At 32.1% G+C, this 27,788-nt stretch overlaps 1 protein-coding gene across 2 annotated transcripts in view; it reads right to left on the bottom strand.

Annotated features, from left to right (window-relative positions):
• Nucleotides 1–26,959, bottom strand: part of LOC127712205 (uncharacterized) — a 35,606-nt gene extending 8,647 nt beyond the window's left edge. Inside the window, exons 1-5 of one of the 2 annotated variants that reach the window (XM_052218502.1) lie at nucleotides 26,762–26,959; nucleotides 18,093–18,444; nucleotides 17,214–17,449; nucleotides 15,504–16,224; nucleotides 6,198–6,224 (exon numbers count right to left, since the gene is read on the bottom strand). In XM_052218502.1, coding sequence (XP_052074462.1) covers nucleotides 6,198–6,224; nucleotides 15,504–15,738 — 262 coding nt within the window. In that variant the 5' untranslated portion in view covers nucleotides 15,739–16,224; nucleotides 17,214–17,449; nucleotides 18,093–18,444; nucleotides 26,762–26,959. The remainder of the gene's footprint in view (nucleotides 1–6,197; nucleotides 6,225–15,503; nucleotides 16,225–17,213; nucleotides 17,450–18,092; nucleotides 18,445–26,761) is intronic. The other variant, XM_052218503.1, reaches the window with a different exon arrangement.
• Between the last annotated feature and the right edge of the window lie 829 nt (nucleotides 26,960–27,788).

Here is a 27,788-nt window from a genome sequence, read left to right as displayed (position 1 = left end):
CTGTAACAAGTCTAATTCGGTTGGTCACATTCGTGAAAAGGGGACGGGATTGTAGTTACGACATTAGGAACATATCCGCTATCATCTGTGAAATGGATATTCTGTAACGGTCAACCAATGCAACCCGTGATGGCGTCCGTAAATTTTACGAAGGGATGATTTTAACTTTACCATTTGGAAGTCTTGATTTGATAGCTTCCTTGTGAACAGCAACACTCTATCAAGGAAATCATGATAGGAAATACAAGCCCGGGAATATCGTATCAATTGGGAGATATTTACTCAGTATGCAGGCGCTGCTGGAATGTTGCTACATAGAAATGGAAAATTCTCTCTTTTGTCGTAAAGTTTTGTTTTCAATCGACCCTCATTGGCAATTTCTAGATGTAAGTCAAGATATGAGGCAGACTTAACTGTTGTTTCCTTTATCTCAAGTTCGATGGGATAAATGCGTTCAACATAGTCACCAATTTTTTAATTATTTAGTGAGAGAACATCATCTATATAGAGGAAAGTAAAATTAAAGGATACTGCTAACTTCTTTTCTTTCTTCCTAAGAAGTTCTTGTATAAAGTCAGCCTCATAAGAATAAAGGAACAAGTCGGGAAGAAGAGGGGCACAGTTGATTCCCATGGGAATGCCGATAGTTTGTTGAAAAACACGTCCTCCAAACGTAACAAATATGTTGTCAACCAAGAATTGAAGCATCTTGATAATGTCAGTTTCAGAGAATTTTTTGTTTGAATCAGAGTGATTTTTTACAAAGTAGGATTTATCCCTCCCTTAGACAAGATACTTGTATCTACGTTGGCCATTCTTTTTTATGAAACAAAGCAATACCAACTCTTTCAATTTGTCGTTTAGTTTGGAATTGGGAATACTTGTGTAAAGTGTAGAAAAGTCAAATGTTTTAAATCATAATCAGCATCCCTCTTTTGATTTTCCTTATCTTCTGATTCATTATTTCGTTATAAACATTACAAGAAATAAAGACCTTTTATTCATATACATGATATAGTTCAACTATAAAATAATAGACACTGTAATGCTATATGTTCAAACTAAGAAACCATATAAAAAACTGTAATTCTTTAGAAACCGATTACTAACATTTAGCAGTTACGTTGAATAGTCTTTTTTTCATCTTGAGTTTCAAAAGATTCTAGCAATTCCGATACATAAAGTTGTAATTAAATTAATAAATTGAGTAAAACCCAGTAGTATAAAGACAAATATTACTGTGTAGGTCAAATCACAAAAACATTTAACCAATCAGCATCAAGAATAGGTCTACTTTCGTAAAAGTATTTTGATGTTGCTGTGTGTTTTATAAATACACATACCAACACATTTGCAGTCGAAATATGCATCTTTGGACATTTTGGGACCCAATTTACCTGGATAGACTTGCATTATAATGCTAGATGTGCTAAGAGTGTTAGCAGTAGATGACTTATTGATGGTCATCTGTCATCGACATCAAACATTGATTTTGCATAATTGTCATATTGAATGGTTACTAGTATATATTTTTGTACATTTACAATCAGGCTGTAAATGGTTACAATAAATTAAAATTAGACAGCTGTGGAAACCCATTTGTTTTTGAATTGGTTGTATGTCATATTAACGAAATTCTTTTCGAAAATATATTAGTTTGTGTTAACCCTCTCTACCTTTCTAGCAGCGATTAGAGAAGAATACATTTATTGTATTCGCGTTATTTCTATACTTAAAAAGGTGGTGATAAATAAATTGCTTGCCACAAGTTATTAGTTTGAAATATCATCTTTTTCCAAAAATCAGATTAAAAATGAATCCCCCTAAACTGTATAGAAAACATACGGAAAATAACACTTTTTTATATAAAAATGCATTGCGTCATAAAATTTGTACTTTTGATTTTATTACTACAATAAGTGATTCATATAAATTGTTGAAAAATGAGTTACAAATGGTATGTATAAATATGGGGACAATCGTAAAAAATATATGACTTAAAGAATCACTTGCAGGGCTGTTATTGTGATTTTGATTTGTTTATTATTGAACTATTAGATCTTGAAGTTGTTTATCAGTACTAAAATCATTTCAAGTGCAGTTTGAACATCTGAAACTTCACTCAAATGCAGTAATGTATCGATGGATATATTACTTGATAGAATAAAGACAGACAAGCGTAGGGACAAGATGATTTCTACATTTCCGCAAACACATAACTTGTTGAGATCATTAGATACTGAACTTAAAACACGCATATTTTTGTGTGTACTTTTATTACCCCTTTTTAAAGTATGGCATATTTATATCTTCTTGATAACCACTACATTCGATGTGTTTAACTTAACAAAGAAAATCACAATGATGCCTATTTGCAAATGGTAGTGGTTTGGACAACTGTAAAAAAATCAATGGAAGGCTGTTTCCAGAACAATGTTACATTAATTGCAGTTTAAATTGATGAATTTTGTTTTCTTTGGCTTTAAACAATAAAATCATTTTGTTTTGGCAATATAAATACTGGTATTGACCCCCCCCCCCCCCCCCCTCGTATTTTTACAAACTGCAATTTTCTGTAAATATTGCGCAATTTACCTTTTCAATTGCTTTTGGGCGCAGCTTTATACGACCACAGAGGTCGAACCCTGAACAGTTTGGGCAACCATGGACACTACATTCATAGGTTTCAGACACAGAATGAATGTGTTCAAAAAACTGAAAAAAATGAAATTTGAATTTTACCCATTATGGTCAAATATTCAAAATCTAAATACACGGTTAAATTCAGCATATCCAGGTACACCAATAATTCATTTCATTTATTAATGGACAATATTAGCTAGGTTTTAAAAGAGGTTCCCTTCATCCCCAAAACCATATAGATATAACATTCTGAAAATTAATTTATACAGAATAACAAACAAACTTTCCATGAAGTTCTTCAAACAAATTACAAAATAATGTGTACATAAATTCTTCTTTTAAATTTCATATAATGTGTACATAAATTCTTCTTTTAAATTAGACTTGTTGCTGTATCGATTGTTAACTATATCACAATTTACAATTTCTATTATTTGAGCAATACAGCTCTGAATTTCAATTTTGATTAAATATTTGACATAACATAACTTCTGACACAGAATGAGTGTTGTCTATAATTAAATATTTGAAATTGGACATTTAATCTATTATGGTCCAATATCCAAAAACAAGTTACGTGGTTGGAATCAGCATATCAAAGAACCCTAAGAATTCAGTTTTTAACGAAATCGAACAAAGTTTTATTTTGGACCCTTTGCACATTGATGTGGACCAATTTGATAGCGGGGCCAAAAAATCTAAAATCTCTAAATACACGGTAAGTTCGGTATATCAAGATACCAAATATATTCATTTTATGTTGAAATCAAACAAAAACGGGATCCAAAATCTAAACACACTGTTAGATACAGGATATTAAAAATCTCCAAGAGGTCAAGACTTTGAATTAAAAATCAATGAAATTTGTCAAGAAATAAGCAATTGATACAAAGTATTAGAAGGTATTGTTTGTGGCCCCTTTTTTCTAAACAGTGAGAGCCATTATCCCATAAATCAATCCCAACCATCCTTTTTAGGTATAGAACATTGTTGTATCATTTTATAGAGATCAATACCATTATACCCTTATTGTCCTGAAACAAGAAAAATGATTGTCTCTGGTCCATTTTTGGCCCCTAATTCAAAAATGGTAACGACAATAGATCCTTTTGTGGTATGGAACCTTGTGGTAAAATTTCGTAGAGATGCGTAGACTTATTCTCAAGTTATTGTCTGGGAACCAAATGTCTTCGGACGACGACGCTGACAAAGTTATTACATTATACGACCGCAAATATTATGCGGTCATATACAAACCAGGAAAGTCATTTTGCTTAATTTTTTTCAAAATTGATCTCGATTTAACGGAAATTGCATCGTAGGAGTTATCGACATGGTCAAATAAAAAGTACATATAATAAGCTTTCGATTGATACATAATAAAGCCGTTTGGTTGGTTGGTGCATTAAAGTCGTTTCTTAGAGGCCTTTCGAAATGTCACTCGCCTGTAAGTCAGGAATTTAGAAACACAAGTTAAACAAAATACATAAATAGAGTCATGGTTAGGCCTTCACCAATATACAAGTACCATATAACAACGTTTTCTATACAGGTCGTGAATATGTGAGTAGCAGACACTATCAATTGTTTCATAAAAAATAAATTCGCAATGAAAATAAAATCACACATATTGGGAATAAAACACCTGATGCAGATTCTTAATATTGACGACCTTTTCCTTTTTCTCAGATTTGAATCCTTTTCTATATTGCTCTAAAGACGTCACAAATCTGTCCCTTCTCTTTTCAAATTCCGGACGAAAAAATGTTAATGTAATATGAATATTATTCCTGCTTTGTACTAGACCGACACGCTGAGTCGAATTTTTCATGGGCTAGTTCACAAGGTAACAATCCGCAGGACGACATGTAACCTTTCCGATCAGACCAGTCTTTGCTCTTACTCCTCAGTGCCCCGTTCTTCGCGGAGAAGCAGCAACTACCAATTTAAGTCTTTGGTTCGACCCGGCCGGGGTTCGAACTCAAGATCCCCCGCCTTCAAGGCGAACAACATACCATGAGACCACAGAGGCGTTTCAAAGAGTGACCATGCAAAAATTAGAACTTGATCAAAAGAATAAAACTCTCCACACTGATAAAGCAAAAGATAAGTCAAGAGTCGTATTCGTATTCGTAATGCTGTATGAACACAAATGGTTGTAATTAGGTTTGCAGCAAGCAAACTGGAGCATATGTGTAATTTACATGTTACGTCGGCATTCTTTGATAAAATATTTTTGTGACGTTTTTGAATTTCCGATCCAAATATATTTTTTTCATTAGGATAACTGTTCTTAGAACATAATGATTTTATTCTCGTCGAATTGGTTCGTTACTTGGGTATTGAAACTAGACCGATAACTTCAGTATTTTCAAAATATGTTATATAGATACAATGGATAAGCGTGGATTCTTGAAAAAGAAACCATGAGCCCGGAGGGCGAATGGTTTGTTTTTCATGAATCTACGTTTATCCATTGTATCTATAACTTAAACTATTGTGTTAATTTCTTTTCAAAATTAAAGCCTTTTCTTAATTAGGAGGTATTGTAAGTGAGTTTAAATAACCATGTTATCGTGTCTAACGATGCATTGATAAATCTCAGATCACAATTAATTGGTTAACAAAATACAAATATAACACTTCTACCTTTAAAGATCTTTATATTATCTGTTTTTACAAAATAAGACATATTCGAACTTATTTCTATTAAAATTGAGAATGGAAATGGGGAATGTGTCAAAAAGACAACAACCCGACCAAAGAGCATATATAAAGTATATATAATAAGTATGTTACCGAAATTTCTAGCACTCTAGGCACATCACGATTTTTTCTTGACAAATAGAATGTAATCATTTTTGTTTCAAACATGTGAAAAAGCCAATAATAATCCAAAAAATAAACGGTAAAACTCGCTATTATTAAAACAAAATGTCCACTATAACATGCAAAATTAGAAAAAAAACAGAATTGGGACAACAGAGATAATACAGGGATTCGAACCTAAACCGACAAATCCCTATCTTTTAACTCGTTGATTTTAAGCATGTTAACCTCGCGGCTACCAACTTATACTATACGACTGCCCATTGTGTATATATAAAGGTACAACCCCTGTGTGATCGATGTTCATTTATATATATATAATAGACATCTAAGTTGTAACCCATTGGTAGCCGAGAGGTTTCGTCGATGTGTTGATGTCAGTCATTCATAACAGATTTCAATGAAGGGTTCGATTCCCAGTGAAGGCATATACAAATTACAAAAATTAAAGGTAAGTTTTTAAATTAATTCCATTAGTGAACAGAAATCAGTAAATTAGCCAATTCAAACTTAATGAAATTAGACGCTCAAAGGAAACAATTGAATATAATTTGGTGAGTCCATTTCAGTGGCAGATTTAGGAAGCGTTGATTCTAGAAAAAGAATCCACGGTAAATGAATAGGCTGACGTCACCACAATGGTTTAATGTAAAATAATGAACTATTAACATACGAGTGACAGATTTGAATCATAATTTTTAATAACTTAAAAAAAAAATAGTTACCATAAAGTCTTTTACGTTTTCTTTCTGCTGAAAATATTTGAAAAAGCGTAAGATTACTTATATGCAAACTACATAGTTTAATCATATGATAATGTTCATTTCAAAGATACCAGATTTGATTTTCATTTAAATCTACAAACAAAACAGAAACATTGACTGTGGACTTACATGTATCTAAAGCTTAAGAATAAAGACAAAAGTATAACAATAACATTTACACAAGATTTTTCTTTTTGTATTAATATGTCAGAGTCAATCCTGAATCGTTTTTACAGTTTAAAGTGGTTTACTTAAATAGAATTGTGTCCACTGTTCGGGTTTTCTTGATACATCGTGATTACAATTGCTTACAAAATAACATGAACAATTTAGAGAGAAGGATTTGCTCATACTAGTCTCAGATTGATAACTGTTCTTAACAATAATTTGTGTACAGCAAAGAGAGCAGGGTGTGTTTATCCTGGACACAGTATAGTAAATGTTCGTAACTTGTACAGCAAAAGAGGACTTGCTTATCTTTTGACACAGCATGATAATTGTTCTTAACAATATAATGGGTACACACAGAGAGTAGGACGTGCTTATCCTTGACACAGCATGATAATTGTTCTTAATAAAAAAAGGTTCACAGAGAGAAGCAGGATGCGCTTATCAGTGTTATTGCAAGATAATTCTATTTTTTTACAATATCATTGTTATTGAATAGAAAGCATATTGTTCTTATCCTTAAAACAGTGTGCCAACTCTGAAACTAATTGATTACGGCTCCCTTCTAACAGTATAATGACTACAGCGTTCACAGAAGGATGTGATTTTCATTGATATAAAAAGAAGATGTGGTATGATTGCCAATGAGACAACTCTTCACAAGAGACAAAATGACACATAAATTAACAACTATAGGTCACCGTATGGCCTTCAAACTTGAGTAAAACCCATACTACATAGTCAGCTATAAAAAGCCCCGAAATGACAAATGTAAAACAATTCGAACGAGAAAACGAACGGCTTAATTTGTGTACAAAAAAACTAACGTAAAACAAATATGTACCACAGCTATGACACCACATGATCGTTGATATTAACTAGATATGTCATCAAAGCGGGACTGATACATGTATTTAATAGCAATTCTCTGTAACCACCAACCAAGACGCGGCACGCATAGTCTCAGATTTTCTTGAAATTTTGTTTGTTGGTAGCTATTGATAAACAAACAAAAAATATGTTGACAAAAATTGTCTGTATGTCCCCGTTGCCATGGTAACAGGTCCCCTTGGATTTTGCCTCAAAAATGCATAATTTGACAAACAAAAATGACCCATTTTAAGCAGTTATCATGCACACATTTCAATTTTGATGAATATTTTGACATTTGTTTATTAAAATATAACACTTAATAAGTAGGATGAAAGATAAAAATTAATTCTGATAAAAAGGGAAAAAGGGGCCAGCACTGATTTAAATAACGGAGTTTTCGTTGTATTCCAGAAGGCAAATTATAGGCATTTTGCTTGACATAATTTCACACTTTTGCATCCGCAACTAATTATATTGAGGTAAAAATGTAAACTATCACTATTGCCTAGGAGTAATTTATAACTAAAGGTTTGGGAAATAGGTTGCTAGGGTGGTTGCTATGGGAACGTAAAAGTGTCATTTTTGTTATTTTGTAAAAGAATTTTGATCTTGTTATTAAAATAGCTCAAAAACAGTGACAGATACAGGATGAAAATCACTTGAGACATGTTGTGCATTCAATGACATTAAAGTTGACCCAAAGGTCAAAAATTATTGATGACCTTGACCTTTGACCTTCAGTCTTTTTTTATTAAATTTTGTAAAGAAATTGTAATAAGTAAATTCATACAGTATATAGAAAAGGTGTTCAGAATGATTAGTGAAATTGAGAATGGAAATGGGGAATATGTCAATGAGACAACAACCCGACCAAAGAGCAGACAACACCCGAAGGCCACAAATGGGTCTTCAACGCAGCGAGAAAATCCCGCACCGGGAGGTGGTTCTCAGCTGGCCCCTAAATGAAATTATGTACTGGTTTAGTGAAAATGGACGTCACAGTAAACTCCAAAATATATAAAGGAACTAAAATTTAAAAAACATACAAGACTAACAAAGGCCAGAGGCTCCTGACTTGGGACAGGCGCAAAAATGCGAGATCTCAACCCTCCCCCTATACATTTTGTACCTCTAGCCAATTTAGAATAAACACACACATAGCAATACGCACAGTAAAACTCAGTTTAAAAGAAGTCCGAGTCCGATGTCGGAATAGGTAACAAAAGAAACTAAGCAAAATGACAATGATACATAAATTAACAAAGGACTACTAGCAGTTACTGACATGCCAGCTCCAGACCTCAATTAAACTAATTGAAAGATTATGTCTTCATCATATGAGAATTAGGTACAATCCCTCCCGTTAGAGGTTTAGTATCATACCATCATAAAATACATGAGAAGAACATAACCCGTATCATGCCAACAACTGGTTTTAGAATAAATGTGTTTATTTCCGATGCAAAGACCCTATGAGTGAGACCTGACAACAGTATCATAACTATATCCATTCCGAATAAGTCTGTTTAAAGGTTTGGTTAGCTTTTGAGGTGAATGCCGACATTTTTATGCTTTGTAAAGAATATTACCATAAAATATTGGATGTGAAATACCTGAACGTATACGATGTATAAGATTGCTTTTATTTGGTAATAAAACAAAATGCCGGAGGTCAAGGTCATGTCATAAGTTCTTAGCAACGACCCTTACTTGATATAAAAGTACCTAGCAGCCATACATATTTGGGTTCAGATTAATATGAACTATGATATAGATCCTAATTGAAAGATAAGGGGTCAGTATTGTCAACATTGACTTTAGCAGCCATTCTCGTATAGTTAGAAAATGCCTAGCAACCATCACTGTTTTGGTGCCTTGGGTCAAAATTCCGAAATTTTGAAACTGAACTTGTAATTCTCATTCCAATTAAACTTTCGAATTCCTTTTAAGAACAGAAATTGTGTTTCTTAAATAATTCACATACATGATTTTATTCATGTGAATTTCAGTTAATCACCAGCCACTTTGTCTCTTGTTCTGACTTGAAATACAAATGCTGTTTTTTCCAGGCATATATACATGTATATATAAAGTAGTTAGAGCAAGATAGGAATGTTATGGTCAGTAGGTATTGATCAATCGTAAATTTTCAGAACAACTGGACAACATTAAATGTCAGCTTTAAGCAAATTTCGCAGTTATTTTACTTCATAATGTTTTAGATAAAAAGTTACAAAAAACTTTGAAGACTTTAAAAGACGATTTTAACGCATTTTCTTCTTTTTTTGCGAGTCTAGCCTACAGGGCAAATTGAGTTATTCATCACTTATCGTCCGTCTTCGTTGTCTGTAAACTTTTGCAAAAGTCTTGTCCTTTGAAATAACTGGGCAAATTGCAACCAAAACATATCATTCTTTTTTCTTTTCCTGTCTTTTTCTTTCCTCTTCTCTCTATCTTGAAAATTTAATAATCAAAGTTATCTTAAATTATTAATGGGAAGATTATAAGAATTGTGTGTATAATTTCAATCATATTTTATAATTCCATAGCAGTGGTGGTGGACAACAAAAACTTGCTATAGCACTGTTGCATATTTGTTTGTTACATTACTGCAGATTTTTAAGAATGATAAGCAATTTTTCAGTGAATTAAGTTAGTTAAATAGAGCTATGTCAGTGGGTCACTAAATTTGCATAATAACTTCTTTTTGATTGCAACTTAATGGTTATATCTTTTTAAAACAGAAGAATTTACCTAATAAAAAAAATAATTATTGTAGTTTCTCAGTAGACCTGGGATCAATGGTTAAAGAGACTTGAAACTTAAAGTCCCTTTTTCATGTCCCAAAATCAACCTGCGAATGGTTGTTTTGTGTGCATGTCTGTAACTCTGTGTTCAAACATTGCTAAGTATACATTATTGATTTTGATTAAAACAATAATATATGACATTGAAGATGCATGGATGACAAAGGGTAATTTTCACATCAATAAACTTAATATGATGTTTTTATTCTTTTGTCCGATTAAGATGGAGACTTTTAATTTTGAGGCAAATTCTTATTTATTTCATTGAAAAAATATTTTATCTCATAGTATTCAAATATACTAATACCTTCTCTGATAAATGTAACCTATTAAAATTATGGATTAATTACAGATAATTGTTGCACAGATTTTGCAAGAAAAACAGACACCACTTGGATTCTTTACTCATACAGATTTTCATTTTTGTCTTTTCTCACAAAATACATTACGTTTTAATCCTCACTTTATCATCTTTCAAACAAGATTTACAGATCATTTGTTTAATGCCCTACCGAATTAGACTTCTTACCTTTATTTGTGACATTTTTACCTATTGTGTCTGTTTGTTTTGTTCACGCATAATTATCAATATTATTAAATTTGATGCGACTGTCGTACAAGTGAGAGGTTTAGCGCTATAAAACCAGGTTCAATCCACCATTTTCTACATTTGAAAATGCCTGTACCAAGTCAGGAATATGACAGTTGTTGTCCATTCGTTATGTGTGTTTTGTCATTTGATTTTGCCATGTGATTAGGGACTTTCCGATTGAATTTACCTCGGAGTTCAGTATTTTTGTGATTTTACTTTTTGTGTATTGAGTGGTCTGCCATGTTATCTATAAACTCAAGTTATGTCATTTTGTCAATTATGATTGGCATTAAGGAAGAGGAGTCTATATAGAATTCCAATTATTGTCCCACCCTTTGTGTTTAATTGTTCCTTGATCATGAAAATTGTCAATCATACTGTTAATGTATCAATACACTTAAGTAAAAAGACAAAACTAAGCCAGTAATTAAAAAAAGTAATGACTATTATTTTTGAAGAAATACTCTAAATTAAGATGTAACAACATTTCTTTCCAGTTCACTTGTGCAAATGTACACAGACATGAAAACAATTGGGAACTATATGTCAGAGTGTACAGATTTATTAGCTAATCTGTCCACTTTCTGTTTGGATGCCGGTGCCTTAAGAAAGAATTGGAACAAGTTCCAATCTTTCCAAAAATGATTATATCCAAAGAATTATTTTATGATTATATATTAATTGGTCTAAAGCTGTTACAATTACCTTATTGCTACAGCTTTCACAATCAAGGTACTCTGATATATTAATGTCTTTAAAAACAGGGTGTCTTAAAGATAAGTTTTACTTTATAATTGTTAGTTAATGACACACCTTAATACAAACATATATAATGCAATCATCTCAATTGGTATCTACATATTTTTTGTTCCGGATTTGACCTTTACTTTGTCATCCTTATACAATCTACCAGACACATATTTTACTCGTTTAGAAATAAAGATACAGAACATTTGAAGGGACATAAATACACTGTAATATGAAATAAATGAGGATGATGCCCCTGTTTGCATATCATATAAAGTTATAAAGGGACATAACTGAAGAACGGTAAACATGACGTTACCCAAATTTGTACTTGATCTGAGTTTTGTGGTAATAGGTATTGTGTATACGTTTCATAACATTTGGTTGAGGCAAACCTAAGTTAGAGAACGGAAACGAAAAATTCAGCAATTTTTCCATTTGTAAAGGGGCATAACTCTAAAACCGTTTAAATGACGCCACCAAAATTCAAGCTTGATCTGTATTTTGTTGTAATAAGCATTGTGTATAAGTTTGATAACATTTGGACGAGTTGCAAAACGAACGCTAAATCGACGCTACGAAGTATATACGTGCAAAGACGGAAAAACTTTGATACATTTAACCGGAAATCAAAACGTAGGTATCAAATAGAACAGCAAAACCAGTTACATTATCTCGAGGGACATAATACGAAAGATTTCTGGAAATCTATAGGGAAGCTAGGACTAGCAAATGAACGTAAAACGCAACGTATATATCAGGTGCGAACGGAAAACGATGAAGTTACAAATGACACCGATACCGTGCTCGAAAGGTGGAAAACAGAATATGAATCGGCATTCAATAGCGTCGACTCATGTAATAACTATGATGATACTTTTCTAGCAGATATCAAAAACAGAGTGCAGAATGAAAACAACTACAGAAACGATATCGATGTTAGTGACTTAAACCGTGAAATTAGTAGAGAAGAAGTTAAGGATGCAGTGTATAAAGCGAAGCTAGGTAAAGCCATTGGTATAGACGAAATACCCAGTGAAATATTACGGAATGATAATTGCATTGACTTGTTACATAAACTTGTTAAATTCTGTTTTACCGAAGGACAAGTGCCGGAAGAATGGCTCACAAGTATAATTACTCCAATTCCGAAACCCAAAATGGATCCGTTGAACCCGTTAGAATACCGTCCCATTTCAATTATATCCATACCATGTAAAATATATGCAGATATATTAAATAAAAGACTTAATTTTTGGCTCGAACAAAATGACATTTTAGCGGAAGAACAAAATGGTTTCCGAAAAAACAGAAGTTGTTTAGATCATCTGTATGTGTTACAATCTATTATAAAGAACAGAAAACTTAAAAAGAAAGACACATTTGTTTGTTTCATAGATGCAAAGAGGGCATTTGACAATGTAAACCGTGATATGTTGTGGCATAAATTAATGAGTATAGGCATAAATGGGTTATTTCTAAAGGCTATACAATCCTTATATGATGCTACTAAAAGCGCAGTGAAGCTAGTACATTATTTGACTGATATTTTTCCAGTTAATTTTGGTGTAAAACAAAGCTGTAAAATGTCGCCTTCATTATTTTCTATTTATGTGAATGACCTAGCTGAAGACATACGTGCTCTAAATGCTGGTGTTGACATTGATGATTTGAATGTTTCAATTTTGCTATATGCTGATGATATTGCACTTATCGCACCAGACGAAAAGAGTCTTCAAAGTATGTTAAACTGTATTCATTCTTGGTGTATGAAATGGAGAATGACTTTAAATGAGACCAAGACCAAAATTATACATTTTCGTAACAAAAAGGCTCCGAGATCAGACTTTAATTTTAAATGTGGTGATATGCCTATTAGCTTTGACAATGCGTACAGATATTTAGGATTACATATAAACGAATTCATGGAACACAAATATACGATCCGAGAGATAACAAAATCTGCAAGCCGGGCGCTTTCTGCAGTATACACTAAATTTTTATCATGTGGAGGGATGTCATTTGATGTTTATACAAAACTTTATAAAACTCTTATTGAACCCGTGCTATTACATGGAGCCGGATTATGGGGACACAACAACTGGAGAGAAGTTCAAACAATTCAGAACAAGGCATGCAGACTCTTTATGGGAAGTTCATCAAATGCTTCGAATATAGCGGTTTTAGGTGATATGGGTTATAAAACAACAAAATCAGCCGAACTTTTAGAAACGTACCGTCTATTTTTGAGAGTGCGATATACGTTTGACTATAGAATAACACACAAGGTCCATATGTGGGGTATGAATATTTCTCGATCGTGGGACAAGAAATGTTATGAAATAGCACATAAACTTGGAATACATGATATTATTGATAGTCAATATTCCAACAGACATAAAATTTATGATATTAAAACAAAATTGTGTGGAATTGAAAAACAAGAATGGGTTGAAAAATTGTATCAAGATAGAAATGAACCAAATGGTAACAAGTTACGTACCTATAGACTGTATAAAAATGAATTAGAAACAAGTTCATATATAAAAAATGTAAATGATAGACAACATAGACGTATTTTATCTAATTTTAGAAGTGGGTGTCTACCTTTAGCAATAGAAACAGGTCGTTACACCAAGCCAAACACTCTTCTTAATGACCGAAAATGTAAATATTGTACAGTTGATTGTGTAGAAGACGAGAAACATTTTTTAATGCATTGTGAATTTTATTCAGATCTGCGATATGGTCTATTTTTGAAAGCAAGTGCAATTAACCCAAATTTTAATGATTTTAATCATGATGACAAATTTATTTTTCTGATGTCACATGACTGTATACAACCCTTTTTAGCAAAATCTTTATATTTTATGTTTAATCGCAGAAAAAATTGTGTATAATATGTTCTTTTATTGTAAAAGTTTTATTTATTCATTTTTAATGAATGTAAAAATAAGTCTTTAAGCGAAAGTGTCTCATAAGTCAGTTGTGGCTGGATACCGATATTTTAACTTCGATTGAAATTTTTATTTGTATTTCTATACTTATATTATGATGTATGATATTGTTCTGTATTGGTATGTGACACTATAATAAAATATTCTGTCTGTCTGTCTGTCTGTATTTTGTGGTAATAAGTATTGTGTATAAGTTTGATAACATTTGGTTGAGGCAAACTAAAGTTAAAGAACGGAAACGAAAAATTCAGCAATTTTTCCATTTGTAAAGGGGCATAACTCTATAACCGTTTAAATGACGCCACCAAAATTCAAACTCGATCTGTATTTTGTAAACATAAGCATTGTGTATAAGTTTCATAACATTTGGTTGAGTCAAACTAAAGTTAGAGAACGGAAACCAACTTTGGGACGTACGGACGTACAGACTGACAACGGTAAAACTCAATGCCCCCTCCGCTACGTCGGGGGCATAAAAAAACACGTCAGAATAATAATTTGATTTTTGCTTGAAATATTATTCTAATTTTTTTGTGTCAATTTTACGCAAAAATACCAGTTGAATCATAATACAGTTTTATTGGGGCCTCTTGTTTTACTTTTTTGGTCTTAATCTTGAAACTTCAATAAATGGATAGAAAGTAATACAGCAAATCATAGTTATTTCTAATTATTATGAATAAACGGATAATTTAATAGCAAAAAATACCAACAAGACTAATTAATCAACCTAGCAGAAATATTCTTTTGACTCCATAAAGGCGTTTTGCCCTTCAATGACTTCTAAGGGAGACGAATATTTATTGCATTAGAAAAAAAAATGCACAATCAAAATTCTGCTAAAAATTTGAGAATAACAGATTTCAATTCACCATAGCCAAACTTTAACGAGAAGCAGAAAAGACATGCAATAGCCAAATAAAGAAAATGACCCAACACTAATGTCACATATAACCAATGGGTATATTAGTCAGTGCAATACAGATATTATTTTAATGGGTACGTAAATGTCAAAGTAATACTTAAGTAAATCAAGGCCTTTTTTATCGCATTTTTTTTTCTAATGCAATAAATATTATATATACAACAACAACAAAAAACTGAATCGTTAAACCATTCTTACCTTGGGAATCATCAGTATCATATGATTTCTTCTTCATATCATCAATGTCTTTTACACATGTTGCCATCCTTTCATCTTGCTTTGCAATCTGTTCAGCTTGCTCTGCCATCTGTTCAGCTTGCTCTGCCATCTGTTCATCTTGCTTTGTCATCTGTTCAGCTTGCTCTGCCATCTGTTCATCTTGCTTTGTCATCTGTTCATCTTGCTTTGTCAACTGTCCATCGAGTTTTTCCATCTGTCCATCCTGTTTTGTTAACCGTTCATCAATTTCCTTAAATTTGATGTCATATTTGCATTCTAAACTTAATAACTGCAGTGTCAAGTCATCTAGACTTTCTTGTGTGTCGATATCTTTTTCTTGATTCGCTTTTTAAGTAAATTCCAGTTTCTCAATCTTTTTCCTACAGGCTTCTATCTTCTCTGTATATATCTCTACTGATCCTTGGATATCACAAAACTCAGAAGCAAGTTTTTGTGCACCAACTTTTCCTCTCTGAAGAGATTCGTTAAGTTGCTGAATTTTAATTTCATGCTTTTTTCTAATAGTCGTTTCGTTGTCAATTACTGATTGGAGATTATTGATCATGCCAGTGTGCCCCTCTTGTGACATCTGATGGTTGTGAAGCAAGTTTAGAATATCTATAAGTGATTTGTCCAAGACAATGAGTTGTGCAGACTGTGCTTCCCTCAATAGTGATGGTCCACCTAGACGTCTAATGGCCTATATATAAACATTATAAATTGATATGAAGTATTTTAAGTCAGTTTGCAAACCGACAAAAAAAATTTAAACACTAATGGTAATTTTTGACTTGTAAATTGCATAGAAGACAAATAATTGGAATTGCTCAATATGGTTCTTATATTTGTGGACTTTGTCATGTTTGTGGAAATACATGTGTACAGATATAAGTGTCAATTGTTACAAAACATTAAATTTCCTACAGACGGACAAGTAGACATGCAGATATACAGACAAGACAGAGTGATTCCTAGATCCCCCTACCCCAACCCCTAATATAAAACAACTTTATTTACTGTCTACATGCTCATAATTAACAAGCATTCTGAGAGTATTGCATGGCAATACATAGGCCCCTACCGGTTAAAAATTCATTGTAATGGAAAAAAATGCTAACTTGATCTATAGCTTGTCATGGTGTAACCTACTAGTATATAAGAATAATCAAGTCAATATCTTCAAGCATGAAGGAAAAAGTGAGGAAAACTGACTATTTGAGTGAATTTAACGACCAAGGACCATAACTCTGCACAAAATCATCAGACCGGAAAAAAATTCTAACTTGATCTGTAACTTGTCATGATTAAACTATATACCAATTATCAAATCAATATCTTCAAGCATTTCGAAAAAAAGTGCAGAAAACTGATTATTTGAGTGAATTTTCTAAGTCCAAGGATATGGTCCTTGGACTATTAAAATTCACTCAAATAATCAGTTTTCTGATTAAAATGTTCTGCACAAAATGTTCAGACCGAAACAAAATTCAAACATTATCTGTAACTTGTCATGATAAAACAATACAACAAATATCAAATCAATATCTTCAAGCACGAAGAAAAAAGTGAGGAAAACTGATATGCCGGACTGACAGATGGACAGACAGACAGACAGACTGAAGGAGTGCAAACCTGAAGTCCCCTTCAACTTCCTCGGCAGGGGACTTATTATGATCTGTATATACATACACATTCTAAATCTTCCCAATACTGACTGAAATCTGTAGTGGACAATTTCCCATCTCCATGATGAGCCAACTTGTTTCTGTACCATTTTACTCGGGCAAGGTCTTCACCAGAACTTGTATCACCTGACTGTGGTAAGATATCCCAACCTGTCACAGGGGCACTTTCACGTGGTATCATGTTCCGTAAAAGGTAAACTATCAGAGTGGTATCAAAGTCTTCTGATCTAACATTACTTGCTGTAACATATATTATGTCAACACATTTCTAAATTAGTATAATAAGGGTATAATGTTTTTGACCCATCCGTCCGTCAGTTCATGAACAATTTAAACGTGTTTTACAGATGTATAATATTTTGTCAAAAAACTTTTTAGAGAAAAAACTATAGTCAGTATATGATTTGTCTTAAAGGTCAATTAATCACTAAAGGTTTTGAAAGAGTCCAGTTCAATCTGGTCCTCAAATTAATAAAATCAAATTTGTGTATCTTAAAATTAACTTTCAAGTTATATCTAGAATAGTATAAAAGTTTTACAATTCATTACATCAAATGATATGCCCCCATTCATATCAATAACTTGATTTTTTTATTATACCTTTGACTGATGTATTAATCTTTGTTTGCCTAAAATCCAGTGAAAAATATTGCATGCATGTCATGGCGGTGTGTCCATATATCCTTGCCATTTTCGTGCTTTTTTTTTGTCTTTGTCTCAAGAACCTTCACATATAGACACATATTGTTGTCTTCTTATTGTCTTTTGGTTAATTTTGTTATTGAGGAGCTGTCTCACTGATATTTACCCCAAATGTCCTTTTATTTTTATAAATAATTGAGTTAATCAATACAAAAAAAAAACAAACAGAATTCAAACTTACCAGAACTTGGATATAGTGTCTGCAATTGTATTGTTGTTATAAATCGATGCCTTTTCAAGGTTGCTGAAATGTTTGCAAGTTCATTGGCAAGTCCAGCTGGTGGATGGACAGAATCAAAATATACCCTAACAGCCTTTGATGCAACCTTCAAATTCAGGTAGTAAAATCTTAGGAAGTTTGACTCTTCTACTGACAGACTCATGGTGATTCCTCAAGTAGATATATTTTCTTAACTTTTATCTTTGATCTATGTTCACTGGTCTCTGTTACTGGCTACACAGCTGTCATCTACAAGCACTGTAGCTACACTGATGTCAAATGTCAAGCTAAATCATGTCTATCTGAAATAAATCTGCAATAAAAATGAAAACAGTATTAAATACTAGTCCATATAATGATCATGCAAAATGTGATGCATGGGTGGAAAGCCTACAATTTTTTTTTTTTATATCTTATTAAGGATATAAAGGACGTTCAAATTCATATATAAATTTTTATGTTGACCCTTACCAGGTACTATATAATTTCTATGGAATGCATTATAAAACTTTTATGGAGAGAGATAACTCAAATAATATCCTCTTGAATCAATTTAAAAATGTATGACCATCATCGGTCCTTGTAAGGCAATTATTTGTAAATACATTACTGATTCATTTCGTCTACGCCCATATGTAACTGACTGAAAATAAAAAAGTCTGTAGCCTTTTCTCACTTCGATATTTACAAATTTTCTCCTTATTTTAAGGTTTCTGCTAAACATGCATAAATGTAGAAAAAAAAACATCTTTCAGTGGCAATAATTCCTATATTGGTTAATTTAAAGTTTCGGTCACGCTGATTGGAAAATAAATGAATCCACAGTAAGTGCTGAAAATTTGATTTTTCAGGAGCATAATTCAATGTAGACAAACGCGGTTAGCAATTGGGTTAAATAAAGGGATCATTACAGAATAAAACAAAAGACATAAATGACAAAATAAGAGGCTCTAAGAGTCTGAATTCCACAACTGGTTAAAATATGTCATTTTGATAAGTGCATCTACCTTTAAATCAATGATTTATGTTTGCATATTTCATTTTGTATTCGTAAATGTTATTGTGATATTTTCGAAGATCTTGCATTTAGGATATTTATTACTGTTACACATATATATTTAAGTTTTTGAGATAATTTGCAATTTTATAAAAATTAATAAAAATTAGTCATATTAAGGCAATACACACCATAAGGAATCTGAAAACTTGGCCATGTTGACATATTTATATATTCTATTCTGCTTTTTAAAGTTTCTCTCTGTCTACTATAGTGTTTTGACAATAATACAAATAGGGCGAAAATCATCATTCAGGGGAATAACTCCTATAAGGAGTTGGTAGACAATTGCTATCATGTTGACTTATTTGTCGACCTTATTTTACTAAATAGTTTTGTTATTTACAGTTTCTCTTTCTATTATAGTTTCTGCAAAACCCCGCAAAAATCGGTAAAAACCGTCTATAGGTTGCACTTCTGTAAATATAGACAATGCAATTTCCCATAGGAACTCCCTTTCCAGCTAAAGCTGTGCCACTTTTACTATGAAGTTTCGTGAAAAATTATATCCTAGAACGGAAAGTTGATATGCACTACTTTTTATTCAAAGGTCAAAACATAGGGCTGTGCGGCATATTTTCAACATTCAAATCCCCGAACTTCTAAGAGTTTAAACTTATACTAAAATTTGTACAACCCCTACCTTCACTTTGAGGGTCCCTCAGAATTCAATTTTCGCCGCTACCATGTGTTTTTATACTGGTAACATTCCCAAGTTATTTCTCTATGAGATAAAACATAGATATCATATCTGGGAACCAGTACGTAAACAAAACAGAATATCTATGAATATTAAATATCTCGCCAAAAGAGCGTGGCTTATTAAACAGCTGTATTTACAAAGTGCATCCTATACTGACATTTATTCAAAAAGAAAACTCTTGAAAAACACTTTTTCTCACAACAATACTTATTCATCAGAAGTATAGCCTTAAAGAAATCACTGCAAATACTGTAACTTTCTTTTACACTACATTTTATACCCCAAACCCTGTTTCAATTTTTAAAGAATTTGAAAACAAGACTTACATTATTGTCAGCTCACCCTATGTGCATGTTTGCTGACATGAAATGGCTAGAACCTGTTTGAAACTATTCTGATAACAAATTGAAAGCATTTCAGAATACTATAGATGAAAAGTTTAGTGGTTAATCATTCCAACATTCAAGATTATATAAAGTATCCAATCCTGCCTCTGTCTCTAGTCCACATCTTACTGTATGCCTATTTGTCAATAAAAATTCACAATTTCTGCCTCAAATGGTCAGTTTAGAAATCTTGTCACAACAATATCATCTCGAACCATATATCTAGCATAATTCAGCTAATATATGATCTAGTAGTGCTAAACAAGGCCTTATTTGCAAAAATTGTATGTACTAAGTTACCAGTCTGATCTATAAATTAACTAAAAGTTTTATAGAACTTACTGCTAACATCTGTTCTTTGCACAACTTCCAAGCACATTCATTGTTTTTTATACAAAAGACCTTTAAAATAATAAAATCATAGCATTTACAGTTTAAATTATCTGTTTTATGACCCAGGGGGTAGACATTTTTCTCTGTCTTTTGCCATTGGGGCCTCAAATTTGCTAACCTTTTCTGCTGTTTCTGTGAATATGGAAAATTCAGTACATATTTAGGATAGAACATACTATTGTTAGATATATTGAGGTATTTTTGTATTTCTAGCTTGTATTCTTTTTTTGCCGCGGTCAAAAAAAGCAAATTCAGGTGTTACGGCTTCCTTTTGGGTTATCGACAGGACAAAAACACCCCAACAACAATATTCATCAAGGATCCATGAGTTTCAACGACTGCAAAGAGTAAATATAAGCTTTTCTTAACAATTTAAATTACAAATATAGATATATGATGAATTTATTTTGCATTCAGGGCCTTATGTAAACTATGCATACTGTAAACTGTGATCTTAAGCTGAGTCATCATAAATAAGGCCCAGGGTTTTCTCAATCTTCATGAAATATTTATAAAACTTGATATTTGAGTTAATTTCATTAAAATCTCTGAGATAAACCAGATTTAGTGAAATTTTATATATTCCCTTTTTTACCCAATATAGGTTGCCCTTCTGTAAATATAGACAATGCAATTTCCCATGGGAACTCCATTTGCGGCTTAAGCTGTGCCACTTTTACTATCAAGCAGCTTCGTGAAAAATTATATCCTTGAACGGAATGTTGATATACAGTACTTTTTTATTCAAAGGTCAAAACATAGGGCTGTGCGGCATATTTTCAACATTTATATGCCCCCCCAATTCTAAGAGTTTAAACTTATACTAAAATTCTGTACAACCCCTACCTTCACTTTGAGGGTCCCTCAGAATTCAATTTTCGCCGCTACCATGTGTTTTTATACTGGTAACATTCCCAAGTTATTTCTCTATGAGATAAAACATAGATAGATCTATGAATATTATATATCTCCCCAAAAGAGGCGTGGCTTATGAAACAGCTGTATTTACAAAGTGCAACCTCTATGTCTAGTCAATTTTTGTTCATATTCATTTGGCGTGGCTATGTATTCATACATCCCGCCATTGTGTTATTGTGCTATGGTCACTTTTCTATGGTTGTCTTTCAAATTTTTACTGCTATACCCAAGTTTTTTGACATGTTTACCTATTATGTCTGTTTGTTTTGTTCACACATTAAAGGACTTCCCGTTTTGAATTTTCTTTGGAGGTCGGTATTCTTGTTACTCTTTAGTGTTAATAAATCCTCCAAGGGGTCAATAGATTATTAAGAACATGTTGACTTATTTTTAGATTTTATTTTACTGAACATTTTGGCTATATATGGTTGACTTGTTTGTAGAATTTATTTTACCGAACATTTTTGCTATATATTGTTGACTTGTTTGTACAGTCTATCTTGATATACATTGTTTCTTTCTATATTTACTAGTTCTACAAAATATACACAATATATTACTCGTCTAAAATACAAAACCTCTTGTTCAAATTTTTTTCTAATTTTAGAAATGTCTTACTTCCATTTAGGGACATGAATCATGTGAATGCAATTCAAAATGGACTGAAATGTAGTGGTTAGACGAATGAGTTGTACGAAGGTAATTTAAACCACACCAGTTCAGATGTTACCTAAGAGCAAACTAAAAGCAGACTACATTGTTTGAGTCTTAATAGAATATGATTTGTGTGGTTTCCTGTATTTATCATTTATTTCTAATTTGGTATGAGTAATTTTTTATACTATTATCAAATTACATAATACATTTGTTTATATATAATAAAAATATATCAGTTTTAGATATTATCACTTCTTTTCATATTTTCAGCTCTCATTTTTCCCGCTATTTAAAACAATTACCCCAGAGTCAGCTGTCTTGCCATTTTAAATAACAAAACCTGGGGGATGTTTTATTAGATGTACTCCGTATCCATTAAAACACTTGGAATACAACAATTGTTTCTAGGCACCTGCGCTAAATCTGGGATTGATACTGATGCGGTTCTAGTATATTTTAACCCACTAGAAACCAGGGTTAAACATTTTTTTTTATATAAAATAAAATTGAGAATGGAAATGGGGAATATGTCAAAGAGACAACAACCCGACTAAAGAGCAGACAACAGCCGAAGGCCACCAATGGGTCTTCAACGCAGCGAGAAAATCCCGCACCCGGAGGTGGTCCTCAGCTGGCCCCTAAATAAAATTGTGTACTAGTTCAGTGAAAATGAACGTCACACTAAACTTCAAAACATCTAAATGAACTAAAATTAAATCAAAGCACCGTCGATGTTGTGATCCAGCCATATTCATAGCTAGTCTGATATTCTTTCTGACCATACTTTTTCGATATTTTTTTCTCTTTTCATTTCCAATCTTACTGTTAAACTTCTATGGTATTGTCCACATGTAGGGAATTTCGCAATATTGATGCAAATAATGATATATATATCTATTGATATTTCAATTTTAGACTCTGCCAGATTTTTTTTTATAAATACTTGCAATTTAATGGTATTGACATGAATGGAAAGGGAAATCGTCAAACAAGTAATATATTTTTTTTATATGCCATTAATTATAACTGGCTTAATAATTTCCAGAACGAGGCCTTGGAAATGCAATTTCTCAACAACAAAAATGAAAAAAAAATAATAACTAATTTTTATCTAAATTGGTGTTCATTCTTCATTAAGAAAAATACATTTCCTATATTTCAAATTTAAATGTACAAATACCTAATGTTGAGATATTTTCAATTACTGTTAAATAGCAATATAATGGGATATAAATGTAGAAAAAACAAATAAAGTTTATTGCAGAAAATGCTCAGGTAAGAATTAAGCAATTTTGGTTATTGTTTCAACCAAATTTCTGATAATTGTAACTAATTAATTAGATCTTGATTATTGACTTATGTCAGATGATAATGACACTGATTTTACAAGTGAAATAAAATTTGCTTGCATATTTTATACATATTTTTACATTTTTTGTCTTTTTTTTGAAAAAAAACACGTCTGAATAATCATTCAGCTAGCAAGCAAAATTAACAGAATATTTTAATGTAGTGTAGATCAAAATAAATAATACATTTGTAGGTATACTATTGAGGTCAAGAACGTGTGTATTCAGTTAGGTGTGTAATAAATTGTGCCTATTTAATTATGTAACAGGTCATGAGATATTGAATGTGGTGAATTAAGACTGGGGTTGTTTCCAATTAATACTTAAACCTTTGAGTGTAATTATTTGAAAATCGTGACAGTTTATAATCATACTGACTCTTACTTGCCTATGGAAAGAATTGGAGTAATACCATTTCAAAAAAGTGTGGGAATCAACTTAGATATATTAACACACATGTTGACCTAAATTTCATAGAACAAAAACTTACTCAAGCATAAGATCTTAATATAATACTTTCAAAATTGTTATCAACTGATTCAATTGATGTAAAAATACTTTTTCAATTTATTTCATAAATATTAAATCATTATAAATTTTGATTTACAAAGGAACTATATGCAAGTGTATATCTAAAATAAAAGGTTTGTTCGACCAATCTTTTCTTAATTTAAGGGCAAACAACATGTCAAAAGTTGGCAGTTGATGATTAAAATGGTGTAGAAAGTTTCTGCAAGTCATAAAAACACATAGTTAGTTTCATGATATGTCTTCAACTTAGTATTCTGCACCATCTCCAAAAAACAGAGTGATCGCATAGATCCAGCATGGCTGAATCAAAAACATACAAGACTAACAAAGGCCAGAGGCTCCTGACTTGGGACAGGCGCAAAAATGCGGCGAAGTTAAACATGTTTTGTGAGATCTCAACCCTCCCCCTATACCTCTAGCCAATGTAGAATAAAGAAACACAATGCAATACGCACAGTAAAAATCAGTTCAAAAGAATTCCGAGTCCGATGTTAGAATAGGTAACAAAAGAAACTAAGTAAAATGACAATGATACATAAATTAACAAAGGACTACTAGCAGTTACTGACATGCCAGCTCCAGACCTCAATTAAACTGATTGAAAGATTCTGTCTTCATCATATGAAAATCAAGTACAATCCCTCCCGTTAGGGGTTTAGTATCATACCATCATACAATATATGAGAAGAACATAACCCGTATCATGCCAACAACTGGTTTTAGAATAATAGTGTTTATTTCCGATGTTTAATCTTTGTTTATTTCACCTTTGTTCAAGGTTTTCAAAATCAATAATATTTAGGTGATCTCAAATTTAAATTACACCGTGCATTGGATAGGTTTTCTTAAAACAACTTAGGTCTAATTTGATTCATATATTATCTATTTTGAGAAAACTATCCAATGCACGTTAATTTAAATTTGAGATTAACCTTTGTCATGTTTGTCCTATTTTTCTCAAAACTATATACAAGAAGATAAACCTTGATAGAATTTTACACTAATGTTTTATTTTTAGAAACAGATATAATAATTGTTGGTGTACATATTCCCAAAGAAGATAACTTTTGTTAGCATTTGGCTAAGTAGTTTTAGAGAAGATTTTTTTAAGGTGGGATAGAGAGGAGGGTATATATATGAGAGTCTGGTTTGGGTGCATAGAATACAGAATAAAAAGCAAAACGTTAAACATTAAGGGCAAAAAAAATAAAGAATAGAGAAAATTAGGCTAAAATAAAAGAAATATAATAAATCTGGATGCTAAAATAGAAAGACTAGAGAATAAATTGCTTCGCCGGGCGCAGCTGGATACGACCGCAGAGGTCCGACCATGAACAGTTGGGGCAAAAATGGACACAATATTCGCGCTTGTTACAGGTCTGAATTTAGATTGTAATTCAATATTTGACACATAATAGGTTTCTGACACAGAATAACTGTAGTCAAAGAACTTAGAATTGGTTATATGATTTGAATTTATATTCAATTTTTGCTTTTGTGCAATACACTATGCTGTTGCGAATTGACCTCCCCCCTTCTTTTTCAAAAGAATTTTTTTTTACCGCCCCTCAAGACATGGTCATCATCTCAATTCAAATTTCCAATGGAGTTTGCAACCATAATTTACCCATTTAAGTACATCATAAGAGTCTTAAAATAGAAAATGACATACATAATCATAGCTAAAATTAATTTACCTTAATCAGCATTTTTAAAATTATTCTAATCACCTCAAGACAATACAACATTTCTTTAAATATTATTTAAAATCAGTGTAAGGGAGGTAATTCAAAGTTGTGTTTGAATTACCTCCCTTACATTGTTATTTGTACTTAAGTAATTGTCCATTAACCAGGACACCCTTGTTTTTTCGCACGTTTTTGCCGTTAATTCCTAAACGGTTTGAGCCATTACCCCCAAAGCCAATCCTAACCATCCCTTTGTGGTATGAAAACTTGTGGTATAATTTCAGAGAGATCCATACACTGTTCCACAAGTTATTGTCATGAAACTAGAAAAATGCTTATTTGGGCCCCTTTTTGGCCCCTAATTCCTAAACTGTTGGGACCATAACCCCTCAAAATCAATCCAAACCTTCCTTTTGTGGTTATAAACCTTATGTTGAAATTTCATAGATTTCTATTTACTAATACAAAAGATATTGTCCGGAAACCAAATGTCTTCGGATGACGCTGACGACGATGACACTGACGACGACGACGACGACGACGTGATACCAATATACGACCACAAAATTTTGTGCGTTGGTATAAAAATGGCTCAAAACAAAATAAATACAGAATATGACATAACAATAAAAGTACAGAAAAGAAGGACCCCCTCCCAAACCCCAACCGGATTCTGATAGATCACAATACGGAGACATTTGCTCTGGCTTTGAACATGACTTTTTTAGATCTAAAATAGAAAACAGAATTACTGACACAAACTCTGAAACTAATAAATATGTTATAGTAGGTTGAAAATTCAGTGAAGACAGGAAGGCAGGAAACATAACTACATGTATATACATTATTTTAAATCCGTAAAAAAGGGGGGATTTGTTTGTTATATGCATGAAAGTTTTCACACGTTTGCTTCATGATAACTGGTGCTCAAATAAAGACGTAAATTACCTTTAAAACTATTAAAACCAACTCTTGTTTTCAACCCATATTGTTTTCCTTTCCTCTTCTACTTTGGTATGCCTTTAAAAATGTTCATACTTGTTGATGTTCAGTGTAATTGCTTTGGAAATTCCTATTTTCGTTTTTGCATCTGTTCTGTAAAGGTTTGTACTTTCATTCGTCATTATCGGAGCACTCCCGTTTGGAATACACTATTAGGGAGGGTCTGGATTGGGGTCCTTCAATTCTGCATTTCTTTAATTTTTCAGGTTATTTTTTTCTATTCTTTATATGTTTGCCCATTCGTCCCTATTCTTTATTTCTCAGAATCCACTTTTTCTATATTTTTATTTTTCTCTATTCTTTATTTTTTTAGCCTATTATTCTGCAGTAAAGGCCATTTATTTTCTATTCTGTAAACCCCATCCAGACCCTCATTTACAATTCGAACATTTAAATTGAAGGTATCAGAATACTAGAAATTACACGCTCTGTTGAGCGTTTAAATAGTTTTATTATAAAAGCAATACAATTCAATTCAAATCAAATTATTTCAGTTTAAAATCCAAATATTTGGTTGTCACCAAGACATACAAATATACAAAATTGAAGGCCGAGCAATGTTTAACAAAGACACAATCACATTTATACGCAAGCATATTAAGCATATTAAAGTATAATTATATTTATGTTTGGATAAAAGATCGGAGGAAGTGATATTCATGATATTTTTGCACAAATGAAAAAATACAATATTGTAAATATGAAAATAATATAATAAAAATAAAGAAAAGTATGACTTATACATAGACATAAATATGTATTAATTGATTGATTGATTTTCGCTGTTTAACGCATCTCTCAATTTCATGGCGGCCACTTTTTAATAATAATAATAATAATAATAATAATGATAATAATAATAACTAGAGGCTCTCAAGAGCCTGTGTCGCTCACCTGTATTTACTGATGCTTTGGAAATCATGTAAAATAAGGTTAAAATCATAATTAATAGTATTAGATATTAGATATTAGA

This window comes from Mytilus californianus, unplaced genomic scaffold (genome assembly GCF_021869535.1).
Source record: "Mytilus californianus isolate M0D057914Y unplaced genomic scaffold, xbMytCali1.0.p SCAF_8, whole genome shotgun sequence".
In the NCBI taxonomy this organism is placed as follows: domain Eukaryota; kingdom Metazoa; phylum Mollusca; class Bivalvia; order Mytilida; family Mytilidae; genus Mytilus; species Mytilus californianus.
This window is presented reverse-complemented; position numbering and strand designations above follow the sequence as displayed.